The sequence below is a fragment of the Metarhizium robertsii genome, assembly GCF_000187425.2.
Source record: "Metarhizium robertsii ARSEF 23 chromosome Unknown MAA_Scf_8, whole genome shotgun sequence".
Classification (NCBI taxonomy): Eukaryota; Fungi; Ascomycota; class Sordariomycetes; order Hypocreales; family Clavicipitaceae; genus Metarhizium; species Metarhizium robertsii.
This window is the reverse complement of record NW_011942226.1, coordinates 920,713-936,470: the sequence shown is the minus strand read 5'-3', so window position 1 is coordinate 936,470 and position 15,758 is coordinate 920,713. Positions and strand designations below refer to the sequence as shown.

General features: G+C 49.6%; 6 protein-coding genes across 6 annotated transcripts; 1 reads left to right on the top strand and 5 right to left on the bottom strand.

Moving 5' to 3' along the window:
* Positions 1 to 391: 391 nt before the first annotated feature.
* On the bottom strand, positions 392 to 2,641 carry MAA_01074 (heat-labile enterotoxin IIB, A chain; the record flags this gene model as incomplete). The annotated part of the gene is made up of 3 exons (XM_007819072.1): positions 392 to 579; positions 642 to 1,049; positions 1,108 to 2,641. 3 exons carry the CDS (start codon positions 2,639 to 2,641, stop codon positions 392 to 394), a joined length of 2,130 nt encoding a protein of 709 aa, XP_007817263.1.
* Positions 2,642 to 4,213: 1,572 nt separating this feature from the next.
* MAA_11495 (uncharacterized protein) lies at positions 4,214 to 5,080 on the bottom strand (the record flags this gene model as incomplete). The annotated part of the gene is made up of 1 exon (XM_011413489.1): positions 4,214 to 5,080. The coding sequence occupies one exon, from the start codon at positions 5,078 to 5,080 to the stop codon at positions 4,214 to 4,216; it is 867 nt and encodes a 288-aa protein (XP_011411791.1).
* Positions 5,081 to 5,328: 248 nt separating this feature from the next.
* On the bottom strand, positions 5,329 to 5,761 carry MAA_01073 (Ankyrin repeat-containing domain protein; the record flags this gene model as incomplete). The annotated part of the gene is made up of 2 exons (XM_007819071.2): positions 5,329 to 5,586; positions 5,627 to 5,761. 2 exons carry the CDS (start codon positions 5,759 to 5,761, stop codon positions 5,329 to 5,331), a joined length of 393 nt encoding a protein of 130 aa, XP_007817262.2.
* Positions 5,762 to 7,984: 2,223 nt separating this feature from the next.
* Positions 7,985 to 8,551, top strand: MAA_01072 (proteinrelated to microbial serine proteinase; the record flags this gene model as incomplete). The annotated part of the gene is made up of 2 exons (XM_007819070.2): positions 7,985 to 8,098; positions 8,156 to 8,551. 2 exons carry the CDS (start codon positions 7,985 to 7,987, stop codon positions 8,549 to 8,551), a joined length of 510 nt encoding a protein of 169 aa, XP_007817261.2.
* Positions 8,552 to 9,923: 1,372 nt separating this feature from the next.
* Positions 9,924 to 10,229, bottom strand: MAA_01071 (uncharacterized protein; the record flags this gene model as incomplete). The annotated part of the gene is made up of 1 exon (XM_007819069.2): positions 9,924 to 10,229. The coding sequence occupies one exon, from the start codon at positions 10,227 to 10,229 to the stop codon at positions 9,924 to 9,926; it is 306 nt and encodes a 101-aa protein (XP_007817260.2).
* A 1,697-nt stretch (positions 10,230 to 11,926) lies between these two features.
* Positions 11,927 to 15,493, bottom strand: MAA_01070 (peptidase; the record flags this gene model as incomplete). The annotated part of the gene is made up of 5 exons (XM_007819068.2): positions 11,927 to 12,580; positions 12,626 to 13,713; positions 14,296 to 14,429; positions 14,687 to 15,198; positions 15,257 to 15,493. The coding sequence occupies 5 exons, from the start codon at positions 15,491 to 15,493 to the stop codon at positions 11,927 to 11,929; spliced, it is 2,625 nt and encodes an 874-aa protein (XP_007817259.2).
* Between the last annotated feature and the right edge of the window lie 265 nt (positions 15,494 to 15,758).

Here is a 15,758-nt window from a genome sequence, read left to right as displayed (position 1 = left end):
GACATCCTGCGAAACTGCTACCGACCCCGATATTGAAGACGATGATAGTGGCGATACGGATACGGATACAAATAACCTGAAAAGGGTCAAAAGGTATCGAGTCCACCGCGATCTATTTTGCGATGTCTGTGGCGAAACAACCCATGGCATTCGGGGCTGTTGGCTAGCTATCCCTGAACATCGCGATACTGCGATTAGATGACAATTGATTCTACTTCAGAGCCGCACACCCACCATGCTATTGGCCCTGTTGGCGTATTGAAAACTGCAAATCAAAGAGGCCAGAACCAAAAAAACCATGTGATTTGGTCTTGGATCGTGGATTAAGGATCCAGCGCCGCTGCTGCCCCGGGTCAGCGCCATGTGTCACGGAAGCCACATGCATGCTCAATCACAGTTCATCCTTCTCCCTAGGGAAAGGATGCTGCTTTTGAAAGTCTTCATCCTCCCACCGCCAGTCGCCCGCCGCAATAGGCAAGTCAATGCCATTAGAACGCGAGTGCCAGTTGTAATCGCTGCCAAACTTGTCCAACACGACGGCCTTGTCGAAGCCCTCGCACTGCGCTCTGAATTTAATTCCTACCCAGCGTTAGTTGGACCTTGTTTATATCGTCATTCTGCTCCCCCCAGCATCGACATACCTCCAAACTCCCACTCGTCCTCGCCCGACCCGGGCCATCGCGTAGTAGAATAGACGTGGAAGAAATCGACGCGGTCAACGTGCACACTCGCCGAGCCATACATCTCCCTGAGGTTGATCTCCTCGCCGCCCGAGTCGCCGGCCGACGGGTTCGTAGCAAACTGCACATCGTGCGCTCGCACCTTGCGATCACGATGCGAGCCGAGCTTGAGGTCATCCCACGTCCCGGCGCGCACCTTGTTGCCCAGGCTCCATTCGAACTTGAGCCTGGTCAACTTTTCGCAGTCCGTCTTCCACACCCAGTCCTTGGGCTTCAAGGCGCTGCTCCAGCTGGTGAACCACTGCCTGGCCTTGATGCGAGCCTCGGCCGCCCTGGGTGACGCCGCGCATTTGCCCGTGAGTGTAATGTCTAGTCGAGTTAGATTTCTTCTTGTTTGAAAACGCCTGCAGCCAGCACACCGACATACCTTGCAGCTCGAGCTCATTTGTACCCTCCTTTCCATTGTCCAGGTAGCTCACCAGCCGGACCTTCTTAATGTCCTTAATGGTGACGGCCTTGTTGGGATACGCGTCGGCGAGATCAACGTCCAGATACATGACGTCGCCTGCGCTGGGCGACTCCTTGAGCAGGTAGGCCGGCTGGCCGCGCTCGTACCGCGTATTCTTGCCCATCTCCAGAAACAGGCGGTCCCAGCTTCCGGCCGACGTGTCGTTGGACAGCTGTACCTTAATCTTGAGCGGAGAGCGGAGCACGCACTTTTCAGAATTCTGCGTCGCCGGGTGCAGGCGGTTCTTGCTCCTTTTCGGCCTTTGCATCTTTTTGCACAGCTTTGATACCGCTTCTGGTGCTGGGAAACGTCTGGTTAGCATGAATTTTCTGGTAGCCCGTACAAGTGGCCCTTTTCGGTGCTTACTCGTGGCCCTCTTCTTCTGGGAGAGCTTCAATCCGCTACACGCGCCGACGAGCTGGCACGTGTTTGGCTCCTGGCCCCGTCGGAGCCTTTCGATAATGGCCTGGATCTGCTGGTCCGCCTCGTCAAAGGGCGTGGGGAGCGTGTCGTTGGGACGCTCGTGGTGTAGCCGGGCCAGGGATCGCGCAAAGCCCGCGTCTGCCTCGAGAATGAGGTATTGCGTCTGGGGGTCGACGCCGGAGACGTCGCACGGCGCATTGTGCTTGTGCAGGAACTCGGCTGCCATGACAATGTCTTCCGCGCTGAGCGCCGCGGCCTCGGGCGGCGTTGGGGGCGGCCGCTCTATCTGGGTTTCTTCCGAAGGTCCGGGGAGTCCATCGAGGGAATAGGTCCCAAAGTTGAGCGGGAACTGCCCGGTGAAACCTACGGCGGGCGTAATATTCGGGCCGTTGATGAATTGCGTCCAGTAGTTTCTGTCGTGGCTACGCCATGGGCCTCTTGGCTCGACAGTCGTCAGGGTGTATCCGTCATATCTTGGCTGGTAGGCTGGGTTGGGGGTAAAGTCGTTTGCTGTGATTCCCTCGGCATTTACGGACTCGTTGTTCTCGAATCTCAGCTCATACCACCCTATGACTTGGGACCATGGGACACCTCCTAGTGCGAAGATTTCAGGCTGGTTTTCCTCCCCTTCCGTGGGGTCAATCATGTTTGGAGTGGCGTGAATCCTGTACACCCAGCGGCCGTAGGATGCTGCTGTGTCGACCGAGGTTGTTACCGAGACAAAGGCAGACGTCCACTCCTTGTCGGAATCCTCATCCGACAGGTCCGAGTCGTCTTCTCTCCCATGCTCGCCAACCATGTGGCGGTATATAGAGAATGCCTGGTCATCGTTTGCATAGTTGCCCTGGGGGCGGAATCCGCCGTCCTTGGCTACATCGCGCGGGCTTCTGAAGTTGCCGCGGAAGACTTCTTTGGCAGGCTGCTTGGGAGCTCTGCCGACGACATCCCTTTTCCCGTTTGGAAAGGCGCTGATGGGGTCAATGGCAAGCAGCGCAAGGTGTGCGGCCGAAACAAGGCTATCCCAGCGCATGGTTGTTGGTAATGACAGTGAGACAAGTCAGGCTGTGTCTGGGAAAAAAGAATGAAAGACGTTGCAGGTGATTTGCATTCTGTGAGATGAGGAGGAAACGGGCAGCACGAGGACCTTTATAGTCAGACAGAACATGGCAACGTAGATGGACTTGTTTTTCATTCGATATCTTGACGCTATGGACTAGCCCGCAGAGTGAAGCTGAATCAGATGCTACAGACAGGTATTGTGTACTGACTCGTGCCTAGGATCATGGTTGGCATGTATGCATTGCCAAGCCCATGAGAGCATGAAAAGTATAATCATAACAGGCTTGTGGAGTTGGCCGGACTAGACGGTATGTAGCGACGGTAGCCGCGACCAGACGTTATACTGAGTCTGTGTCGCATGAAGTCGCGATGCTTGCAGCGCTTCAGGGCCCATTATAGCACCAACTCCAGTCAAGCGTATAAAGCACCAGACCCTATGGTGCGACAAGACGCACTATGTAATATCAATTGATGACTCCACCATCATGCTATGTCTTGTGCTTTCTCGGGGACGACTGCCCGGCTAACAAGATATCACTGTGTCGTAACTTATGGGGGAACGAGCAACAAGGACAATGAGGTATACCCAACAAGGAACAAGGTGTTGTTTCAGAGACATACCTGGAAGTACTACGCAGACGAAAAAGGGGGAAAGGGGGCTCTTGCAGCTTGTGTGACCGGGCACTTGACAACTACCATAATGGAAAGGCTTCGCATGATAGCGTTAGTGGTGCCTGAAACCGACTCTCCACAAGGTCCTCGACGTCCTGTGTGACAGTAGGGTAGTCAACATAACTCGAGGGATTGGGAAACATTGAAGCTTGTCGCAAATCATGGAAGCAGCTGACTTGTGGGTTTGGTATGAGCTATGTGAAGCTGACGAAAAGTGCACAATCTGGTAAATAACCCAATGCTTTCGTGACGAGTCTAATGAGCCAATAACCAGTCTTTGGTGAACTCGCAGATTGGCTCTGCAAAACCAGCTAGCACAAGATACTACAGAGTACAAAGGAGTCTCCGAGTCTTCATAGTCCGAGTCTGAATCCGAGTCCGAAGACGTACTAGCATCCGGCGTGTCTGCGCCGTCGGCTCCAGGGACATCTTCAAATTCCGGGCCAAGCTCCTCGAAAATATGGTCTGGGGATGAGCATAGGATGCGTCTGTGCGGATAGCACTTGACGCAGAACTCAAAGTTGCAACATGTCTTGCAGCGGTATATAAAGCCTCGAATATCCTGCAGAAGGAGGGTTGGTACATTTTGGATCCGAGCAAGAGATGCTGGTGTCTGCCGGAGGTTAGGCAAGCATGTGAAGAAAATAATATAGACTTGAACCGTGACATGAAAACGTACACATAGAAAAGCGTCGCAGTAAGGCAATCGGGTGTTGGCTGCTTTGAATTGGTCTATGTCTCTTTCATTCGTTTCCTCTGAAGGGTTGCCACTCTCTGCTCCTCTGGATGTGTTTGTAAAAGCGAGACCATGCTCGAGGAGATGGACGACCCCCGCGGATCGTCCCGAGAAACGCGAAATCTTGAGAGGAGACTATTTACGTCCAGTAGCCGACAGCAGAATAGGGCGGTCAGCTCCTCTCTGAAGCAAGAGTTTTATAAGCTTGGTCTGATCTTGCGGCTCACCTGCCACAACTTTGTCCAGCAGGGAGCCAGTTCCACGCGCGGCCCAGAACACCGGTGTCCAACCATCTATGTCTGGTATATTGACGAATTGCCTTTCCGCTGTTGACTTCATGATCATCTCGACGACCTGTGAACGACCTGGTTGTGATGCCCAATGGGCCGCCGTTCGACCCATTTCGTCCCAGCTGTTGATGTCACCGCCCAAATAGACAATTGTCTGGTCCATGACGTCTATAGTTGCTCCGTTGTTGACAAGACGACTGGTCAGAGTCGGTGTCCCCTGGAATGCCGCGGCGTTGATTGGAAAACGAAACAACCCACCCTCGGCCGTCACGTCTGCGCCCTTTGCAATCAGATAGTCAACTATCTCGTCAACACGAGAATTCTTAGCGTCGTGTGCCGTTAGTTCAGCCTGTAGAGGGGCGCCCGTAACAGCATCCTCGCAAGGGCAGTTTGGATCGGCCCAGTGCTTGATGAGCAACTTCATCATACTCAAGCTACATGTCAGATGCGCTTGATGAAGAGGCGCGCAGTAGCATGGAGAGACTATATTGATATCGGCGCCAAGTTTCAAAAGATACTCCGCGTATTCTAACTGATTATTGTACGCGGCATTTGCCAAAGGCGTGTCTCCTGCGACGGTGTCCTGAATTTCCAACTTGGCACCAGCGTTGACGGGACATTTGAAGTTTATGAGTGGTATATCGGGATGAACAGCCGATGATCCCTCGTTATTCTGTCGGTCCAAGTCAATCTTGCTCAGGAATTCCAGCATGCTTCACAGGGTATCGCGCCGTGCTGCCGCGTAGATGGCCGGTATCCCAGACGCAAATTTTTGCTCGAGGTCGGCTTCATCCTCTGCAACAACCCGCACAACTTCTTCTGGCCCGAAATGTACTGCCATTGTCAATCCTGTCCATCCCTTGAACTCGTCGTAGTCGCCAATGTACTCCAAGCCCACGGCTGCACTGTGTTTCAGAAGGCACTCCACGGTGGCCGTGTCTGAGTGCCAGATCGCAAGCATCAAAGCCGTCCACCCAGAATTCCTGCTCCGGTTTCTAGCAGAACACGAATTATTTCATAGTTGGGAACCGCAGAGCACAGAGGAGTCTCGCCCAGTGTGTTCGCCTGATTGATGTCTGCCTCCTTTTCTGCCAAGAGCTCAACAAGCGGTCGATGACCTCTCACGGCAGCATTGTCTAGAGAGCCGTTGTTATTGGGGTCAACAACTTTGACGTCTGCATCTTGGTGTTCCAAGAGACGACGGGCAAAAACATTGTTCTGGTGTTGATTTATGGCATGTATCAGTCAGCACAGGTACTCCCTCCGAGTTCTCGCCATTCACATCCGCACCAAGCTCCACGAGCAGATCGAACACTTCGAGGATCCCTTCTGTTTGACCCTTATTCGCATAGTACTCGGTTATGATTTGGGTGAGAATTGGAGCATCAATCATTGGGCTGTTTGGATCAGCATTATTGGTGACGAGGATTCTACAAATATTCCCATGGCCTTTGATAGCTGCATGTCCTGAAGCTTTTTCCGCATCCATTAGGTCAGGGGCTTCTATTTCAAGCTTTCCTTCGTCTAGTAGCATTTTTGGCCATCTCTGCGTGCCTCTCACTAGTGGCAATATGAAGGGACGTTCTGTCGTAAAAAGTCCGGAAGTTCATGTCAGCTGTTTGGTTAAGCAGGGCTCGGACCAGACAGGGTGAGCGTTACGAGCGGCATGGTGAAGAGGTGACGCCATTTTAAGTTGCGTCCATTCCGCCACTGGGTCAGCCTGGCAACCGGAGTCGAGAAGCTTCTTGACGTCGCTGCCATTACATATCAGATGGTCGAGTACACCGAGAGGCATTGTCTCTGCCCCATGAGCCGCTGCTGCCACAAGCGTATCTACCAAGATGGACTCATTGAACTCTACCTTGTCCAAAAGAAGTTGTACAACCCTCGCTTGGTCTTTTGAAGCCGCCTCAAGCAGCCCCCGCTTAATATCAGTTTCATCCAGGGGCCTAATCACATCTGGTACTCCAAATCCAGTAAAAATAGGAAACAACGTCTCTCCACAGGTGGGACTCCCTGTTACGCAGTTCAACAGAGCCCACTAGCCCTTTGAACAAATTTTTGAAAGAACAGGAAAGTTTGATTGCGACTGCAATAGCGACAAGTCTGGCCTCGAAGAGCCGAGCAAGAGATGACGAGGCCACGCCTGGATGGCGTATGAACACAAATTTCCTCGGTCAACAAATTCGGGCGTTTCGAAGGATTCCGCGTCAGCGAACTCAGAGGTTTCGTTGAGAATTTTCACTACGCTGGGTCTTGATAGGTAATCGATGCACAGGGCTGCGATTTCGTAGTGCGCTGTCTCTTTCACTTGGTCCCATAGAACCTCGCTTTCCCAGGGCCTGACTTTATTGCAACAACGCTCATCAAGATTCTCCTCAATCTTGGGTCCGTGATTCTAATCTCATTCTAATTGATCTCTGCGATCCCAGAAACCTATTTTTGACAGAGTGGAACGTTAATGAAGGTGGCTCCGCAAGCCCTTGGCAGTGCTTGTTCGATCCTACTTAGGCAATTGTTGCCAAGTTCCCGAATACTGGGTGCTCCTACCGAGTATAGAATCCAGGATAGAAGCCGTCTAAAAGTTGTCTGTCCAGGGATGCCTTTGAACACGCGATTAAAATCTTCTGTAGCGCCTGGTCTTCTTGAGTTTCGCTTGATACAGTCTCTGGAGGACTATGGATTTAGTTGATGAAAATGTTACCGGCCCAGTTCTGCTGCAAACAATATATACCGGGTTAATAGATCCAAACTTTCGAGCTGTCACAACTGCTCACGAACGACTTCGGCTTGTAGCTGAACCTCTGGCCGACGCCTAACCAGGCGCTTCATCGCTTCCTCGACGCTTTCACCGTCGCTGGTCTTGACATCAGATTTGGCAAGATCAAGATTTATGCATGAAGGACCGGCGATGTCGTCTAATGGCGCGCCCGGCTTGCAACTCGTGATGACAACCTTAAATGGACGCTCAGTAGCCTGTGCGACATTTGCAAACGTCTCGGAGTCGAAAGGAAGGTGAAGTTCTTGGAACTCCTGGTAAATAGAGCAGATCCCGCCACGCTGGCAGCCAAAGATAATACACCCCTTCACCTCGCTGTGGAATACAAAAGGTATAGAGAAGGTCAGCTGTCGTTGATCGAACAAAATGTTGCCAAGAGCAACAGAGTAGTGCGGGATTGCCTAGGTGGCGACTTTAACCTTGATGGCAGATTACTATATTTATACTATAAAGAAACCGTGAGGGAGGCGGAGGATAAAGAAAGTGAAGAGGAAGAAAAACATAACCAAGCGGCGAAAGATACAAGAGACCGTGACAAGGGTAGGGAGAGGGGCAGCGGCAGGAATCGCCAAGATGCCAGCAATGTCGATAGTACACATGTGAGAGAAACACTCAGACGAAGAGAAGGCCAACCATTGTCATCCAGTCTGTCTAGCATATCGTGGCGGCCAAATCCTGATGTAGGAAGAGCCTGTTAAAGTTGCCCTCATTAATGATGGTGTGGATGCGAAAGACTTAGAGTACTCGTTTATTGGTGGACGGACCTTCTGCACTCGGGATGAGGAATATAATCTCAACGACCCATATTATGTGTCAAGTACGGGTAACGGAACTATCATGGCGAAGCGAATTCATCTTTTGTGCCCTCGCGCACAGTTCTTCGTATTGAGGCTGGAAGACCACTATTCCGATGAGGCTGGCTGTCAAATCACTGCTAGGGGCGCAGCTCAGGTCCCTGCCTCCCAGCGCTCTTCTTGGCAATTATGAAGGTCTAACATTTCAATACAGGCCATCTTGGTGGCCATGAAAAAGAGTGTTCACATTATTTCCATGTCCTGGACGATCGACCCGCCAGAGGATGAAAACGAAAGACGGTGTCTCGAGGCCGCTATCGTGAAGGCGGTCGATGAGAATAACCTCGTATTTTTCTCGGCTGGTAATAAGGGTGCTAAGCAGAATGCAACCTACTCGGCTAAAGTAACGAGCAGGATCTTTACCATAGGTGCAGCCACTGCCTCTGGTGCTGCAGATGAGCGGGTCAATCTTGACAACATCAACTTTACCTTCCCTCTCAGCATGGTCAAGCTGGACGATGCTTCCATGTTTAATCGCAAGGACTTGCTGGGCAAGAAAGTAGCCAACTTTCTAAAAGAAAAATTCCAAAAACAGCTACCGGTTTTATAATCTGCGTTACTGGTCGCCAGTTATCAGGCCCAAGTAAGCAACTATGCTCCTCCTAGAACATAAAATAGATAATTACATACTAAGTCAACCTCGGTGCTCCAAGTCGTTACTCAGATCAAAACTGGAACAGCGGAGAACTCGGGCTGCAAGACCTTCTACTCGGCCGGCGTTGCGTTTATTCCCGTGGTGAGCTGGCTAGATCACACATCCCATTGGTGGAGCTTATTTTACTAGTGCCGCCGGGTTGTCCCGCTGACTCCACTCCCCGGCGCCCAAGACGGGATCAGCCGTGCATTAGGGATAGACGGTTTACGGCCTGATCCACGATATCGGCAGTAGCGCAGCCAGAAGGGGTGACAGGCACTTGATTCCTCAGTACTCGAAACACCAGACGACTTTAAGGAGATTTTCTCCACACTATCCTAAGCATTACTTAGTGAGGGCCTCCATATAACGAACCTATTATTAAAGGCGGCTTTGTCGAATTAAATGGAAACTCATGACCCGGTGACAGTCAGAAAGTAGTGGTACGGAAAATGCTAGCCCGACTGCGCATGTCACAAAAAGGATGCGCTCCAATTAAACAGTAAATATACCCCTTATTAAGCAAAGCGGCACTTTGCTTAAGATTTACGTTATTAATATAAAAAGTAAATAAGTAAAAAAGTATAGCTTTTACTTTACTTTTTTAATAAAAGGTTAAAAGTATTATATTATTATAATTATAAGTTTTAATATATAAAATATTAATTTATAATTAGTTAAAATAACCTTAAATTATTATTATTAGCTTAAATTTATAGGCTGGTATATAGCTTGTAAATTATCACGAACCTGCCTTTTAGTGTTGTAAGCACCTTCCAAGGCCACCTAGCCCCACTACGCCGCCCGCACCTCAGCAGCTTCAGCAGCTTTAACAGCTTCAGCAGCTTTAATAGCTTTAGCGCTGCAGGTAAAGGCCCGCTGCAGGCGGCCCCCCCGGCAGGGGAAAATAAAAAAGAAGCTCTAGAAAATCTAAAAGCCTTAAATTCAGCAGCAGCTTTAATAGCAGCTTTAAAAGCCTCAAATTCGATAGCAGCCCCAAAAGCCTCAAATTTGACCCGCCCGGCTCACCGCTTTGCTTATACTTATGACAAGGGCTTACGTTGTCATCAGGACTAGTATCTCCGTTGGCAGCGGAGTGTATGGATTTCGATTTCAACCAAACTCAACTATCGCCGGAAAGGCGTATAATGCCACGTTTACTACATGACGGGCGCAAATGGAGGAAATATCCGTGGACAATCAATTTAAGAAACAAAAATGGAATACTATCCTCCTCACTTCCAGCTCCAATCAAGATTCAAACCCAAGAGTAAGCGTCTGTCAACGATTAAATTGTCAGCGCCGGCGTGTACACCTGCTGGCCGTTTTTGCGAAACTGCTCAACCACCTCCTGGCCCGCTCGGCTCGTCAGCCAGTCGGCAAACTTCTTCGCCATGCCACCGTTCTTGGCCCGACTGCTAATCAGCAAATGCACCGGCATCGGCAGCGGATCGTATGTGCTTTCGCTCCCCTTCTTATAGATTGTAATCTGTTTCCGTACCGACTCATCCACAGACAGGTACGTTTCCCAGTCAGTGAGGGTATATTCCCAGAGCGCGGCTGCGGCGGCAAGGGCCTGGATGGGATACGCCATGTACTGGTAATACCAGTTGCAGTATTTGGTTGCCCATGGGACCTGGTTCGGTAATGTGAGTCTGTGCACCAAGTTGGTTGGGGGCAATAACTGTACCTGTCCGATCTGAATCCACAGTTCCGAGTCCTTGATGTTGGTTGCCGACTTGAGTCTGGTGTAGTCTGGTGTTACCGGGTCAAATACACCACATGACACCTTGAATAGAATGCCACTGCCTATTTATACAACTTATACTTATCCTTCTCATCATCCATTTATAGACTAGTTACATCTTTATAATTGACTTGATTATTACATTCAAAGCACACTTCTCGTCGAGAAATGCTGCCACGCAAGCCAAGTACAAGTCAGCCGATATGGCCCAGGGTTAACTTGACCCTTCTAATCAAACACGCACATTGTCAGGAGGGTTTTCACGATAGCAGAGTGCCTAGGGAGATAGTGCCGGCAAACTTATAGCGAGTTAATAGCTAATTAAGTATAGGATAGTAACTTTATTTATCTTTAAACCTCTAAGTTTTTACAGGCTTAGAGATCCCTTTTTATAGCTAGCAGTAATCTTGTAACTAAGGCCCAGCTAGGGCTTAAGGCTAATTCTTATAGAACCTCCCGGTGGCCGGTGCCTGGCCCGTGCATCTGGGACCCACTTTTGGTCTCTGACACACATTGACTGAGATTGACATGTTACAGAAGTACACCAACCAGCCGCCAGTAATATACACTGCGACGACCATGCCAGGGCTTTTTGCCACCTGACGGCTGGGGTCATCTCGGAAGGCACATCGTGGCAGCCTATCCCTTTGGGTGTTCGAAGGTGCCCATTTTATACCGAATAAGGATGTTAACCAATTAAAAATCTTAAAATAAAAGATATATTAATATACTAGGATATTATATAAAAATATAAGTATTATTTATTTTTATATATATAAAAAGATATATATTTATATATACTAAACTAGGTATCTACTAGGTATCTCAGACAAAGCGGGCCCGGTACGCAATCGGCACCTTCGAACACCCAAAGGGATATGACGGGTGTTTTGGATGAGAAGGATAGAAACTTGGCTGGGTATGCCACTGGAATCCTCTCATTTCTCAGTATTTCTAGAGATCAATTGCGATCGTCTAGGGTGGGCACGACATGCCCACTGGATATGTGAGTACGGGCCGTCAAAGTGTATGAGGAAGAACAATTTACCTCGTGGAACAAACACTGACGGTTAGATCTGATAAGGTCTACATAGTCTTGCAATCCCGTAGTCATTGGGCGGTTTGACGAACTTTGGGCTCAATGTGATGGAAAGAAAAACAACATGAGAGCATTTCTCATCAACGTTTTGGATGCCGGAAATAAAGAGGGGGTGTCATATCTTTGTCGAAGCCAAAAAGGACGAAATTGACGAAGATGGAGGGAGGTCGAGTACGAAAGTGCAGAGATTGGAGAGGAAGAGCTGCGCATCTCTCTCTCGCAAACAAATTGAATGGTGAGACATGGGATTAATTGTGTCAGTTCGACGGCTATCTTTTTTGTACTCTTTTGGCATCCCCAAAAGTATCCCAGTAAGTATCTACAAAATTTCTCGGGACTGCTAATTCCTTATAGAAGCCAAAGCCTCATGGTGAAGTTTGTAACAAGCTCGGCCAATGCCTAATACGCCGAGAATATAACCAAAATACCGCGACGTGTATTTCCTTCATGTCTCGTTATTCATCTTCTCAACCGCGCTGCAAATGGAAATAAAGACATCTACGTCTGTCTTCTTCTCTCCCCAGAAGTGTACTGGGTTAATAAACTGTTGCCGGTAGCCAGTCGTCAACGACATGACATGTAGCATATTTTCCATCCCTCTTTTCGTGTAGAGCTTGGCGCAGACCTCCTGAAACCCCCGGAGTTGGAGGAGTGCCGGTACTGCTTCGATGTACGAGAGCATCATGGCGACGATTCCAGCTGCGATTGCTGTTGCGAGCGAAGTGCCGGCGCTGAGAGCCGCTTTGGGAAAGGCTTCTTGGATTTCCTCGAGGATGGAGGTCGGGATATCTGTGCCGTAAGTACCTAGCTTTTCAGACCCTTTGCCTGCGCGGGCTGGATTCGAGCGTAGGAAAGCCCCTGTGGCATCGGCGGCGTAAATGGGTATGACTTCTTGGTGGCTGGCGGGGAAATCAACTCTCCTCTCCCATGAGTTTCCGGCGCTCGCGAGAAATAGTACTGAATCATTACGATCCTTCTTGATTTTATCAATAGCATCCGAAATGACGGCGTGTTTCACCCCGGGCTTATTGGGGAAGCCAAACGACATGGAAATGATGTCGACGTTCCAATCTGGGTCCAAACCCGCGAACTCGATAGCCTGTATTATGGTCAGGACGTCCGAGGCCAATGGCGCAGCACATACCTTGGCAATGCTATTTTCTTGGGTTTCCAGGTCTTCTGTATTCTCTGCAACTCGAACCACATATACATCAATTATCGGCGCAACATGCATAAGTAGCCGTGCCATGAATGTTCCGTGGCCGAATGTGTCAATCTCACTTTCCGAGCCTGCAGAGGTGAAGTCCTTCCAGCCCTTGAGCCTATTGAATCTTTGGGGGTTCTGAAAAAAGCGCAGGCCTCTGTGACACCCAGTATCCAAAATCGCGACGCGGATTGGTTTTGTCGCCTTGGCCAGCCGCCGACAGCGTGCTATATGCCCCGCTATTATTTGAAGATCTTCAAGAAATCCCTCGGTGCTGATTGAACTACCAGACATCAACGAAGGGCGAGCATGTATTTCATTCCAAAAGGTTTGCAGTTCCTCATCTCCATTTTTCGCAAGTGTTGGTTGGCGGCGTATCTTCTTTCGAATGGGTACCAGTGGCACTTCTTCCGAGTCTTCGAACCCCGTCGTAGCCAACCACAACAAGGGAGCAACAACCTTTTGGTACAGGGCGTCTCTTCTTTCCAGAAAGGCCGAATCTTTGGCGTCATTGTCGGCACACTCTGAACTGCCTCGTTGTCTGGGGTTTCGTAGCCTTGGGCTCTCTTTGAAATTGGTAGAGTCAAAACAGTTTCTGACGGCTTCGACGAAATATTCCTTCCACCGGAAGCCATCCCATTCAGCATCATCCAGTTCCTTTAACTTCATCTTGGCTTTGGCATGGGCTGTGTTTATGTGTGCAAGGAGGCTGAGTTTCGGGTTGTGCTCCAGTCTGAGTGCCTGGCCAAGCCCGATTTCCAAGAGAATAATGCCCAGATACAGTATTCTGGGATATCGATGGGTGAATTGGTCCTCCTGGCAGAATTCTTGTGGCGATTTCTTGTATCGAGGGCCGAAGGGAAACGGAACGAAGGCCCTCAGAGGGATTCCTTCCGTTGGTGAGAATTCCTTATTGAGGGGGATGAAGACGATGTCCTCGCTTGTCCATCTCGCATTCATTAGTTCCGAATTATAAAATTGCCAGAAGGCTCGAGCAACGGTATAAGATAGCTTGATCTTGTGCTCGACTGTGAGTTCGTTCAAGCTTAATAATTCAGAAAGATTAATGCCACAACCTGTGATTATATGCTGAAGTCCTACGGGATCTGGCCGTTCATGGAGCTGACAATCTTGATCTAAATCTAATTTGGCAAGTCAGTACTTATCCGAGTCTAGCCAAAGAGAATTTGCCAAAGTCAGAGTCAGAGTTTGCCCACGTTCAACCCAGATCCTTGGACTTCCAAGTAAGGTAGTCTCTCGTTACCTTCAAAGCCTTCCTCTGAGACCTAGAAAAAACAGCGTCATATCTCTGCACAGAGGGTGTATATTTATTTCTTCGTTCTTTTGCAAGATATTGAAACCTTCACAGGGTGACGACTGTAGCCCGTCGCACTGGAGTGGTCCGTCCTGTCATTTTTCGATCCCAAACTCTTGGAGAGAAAATGCCGACTCTACTAAGTCAAGGACCTCTTTGCCTGAGTCTTGGGAAATATGCGTCAAAGAGATCTCCAGTTGAGGTATGAGGCGGAGATATCTTATCGAGAAGGAATGGACCATGAGAACAGAGACTACGACTTCATAGGGCTCCCAAAAATTGAGAATATACGTACCGAGATACAATTTGGCATAGCTAGGATTCTCGAGACGTTTGCAAATATCACCGTACTCCATCAAAGATGGTTTAGAAGGATCGAAGGGCTTGGCTTGCTGGTGTCTCTGCACATCGTTTGGTTCGATATCTTTTCTGTATCTTATTAGCCGATTCTGGCTACCTTGAGTACTGACGAGTCCGCTCGCGATAGTTCATGACACCCTACTTCAAAGGCAGGAATCTTCTTTGATGAAATAAACTCTCTGGTGTCAAAGTAATGACAAACTTGTGTCGGCAGCGACTTGCCATCTCTCATATATTTTATATGCAAAATTACAATGATCTCGAATTATAGACGAGCGGATGGTTTTTCCTGGAGAGAACAGAAGAGGAGGGAAGCAACAACTTACATCGGGACAGTGACGCCCATTTCCTGCCAGTACACCATTTCCGGCGTTGCGGTTATAATGTTGAAGATCGCCCGCTTGTTTTCTGATCGAATTCCGGAATTGAGACAGAGCATAGTTAGATGCCAATCATCTCCCGTGAAACCACTGAGAGCCGGTGCATTGTGGTATTGGTGCGCACACGTTGCGAGGCTCTTGGTCCCCTGAAGAAGCAGCTTATAAACGTCGTCGGGGTACACATCATGCCCAAGAGGACGGAGATGAAGATACGGACCGGAATCGTTGACACTGCATCCGATTTCTTGGGCATTTTTCAAGAGTTTGTCGGAAAGCTGGACAAATCGTAACTGGTAGGGCTTGATAGTTTCGGCCCGCTCTTTGCAGAACTTGGTGATTGATCTCTGTACTCCATTGTTGAACTGTTCTTTTTCGCATAGCTGAATGAGGACATCGCGTAGCTCCTGAGGGCTTTCACTCGAATGAAAGTGACTCGCAGCAGTTGACAGTACGGGCCACTAGGTAGTTCACCACTTTAGCTCACTGCTCGATGCTCGGGCCAGCGCTCTGACCTACCTTGCAGATTTTCAAAAGATCCTGGAGAGCCTGTAGACAAAGGCTTTGGATATCTGGAGGAAGCTGATAAAGCTGCTGCTCCAACAAGTCCCCGCCGATATAGCGAAGTCGAGTGGCTATCTCGCCTGCGGAAGCACTCATGTTCGCAATGGCAATTGGGAAGAGAATATCCGACGCCTCTGAAGCAACCGAGGCTAGCATCTCCGAGGCGAAGACGCGACTTTTGGGATGGCCCATGGCGACATGAGCGGTCATCAGCGTCAGCGAAACCAATAATTTCGGTATGTGGCGAGCTGTTGTGCCCACCAGACACCAACATGAAGAGTCAAGACTCAAGACTCGAGACATCTGGAGAGTCGAGACACGGGGCGTTCAGGCCCCGCTGCACACTGACGGGACGCCCCGCAAGCCAGCCGTGCCCCGCTTCGCGACCTGAAGGACCACGCGCAACAAATCAAGTGCACGTTCCACGCGCCGCCCAGGAGGTCGATCCATTTGCGGG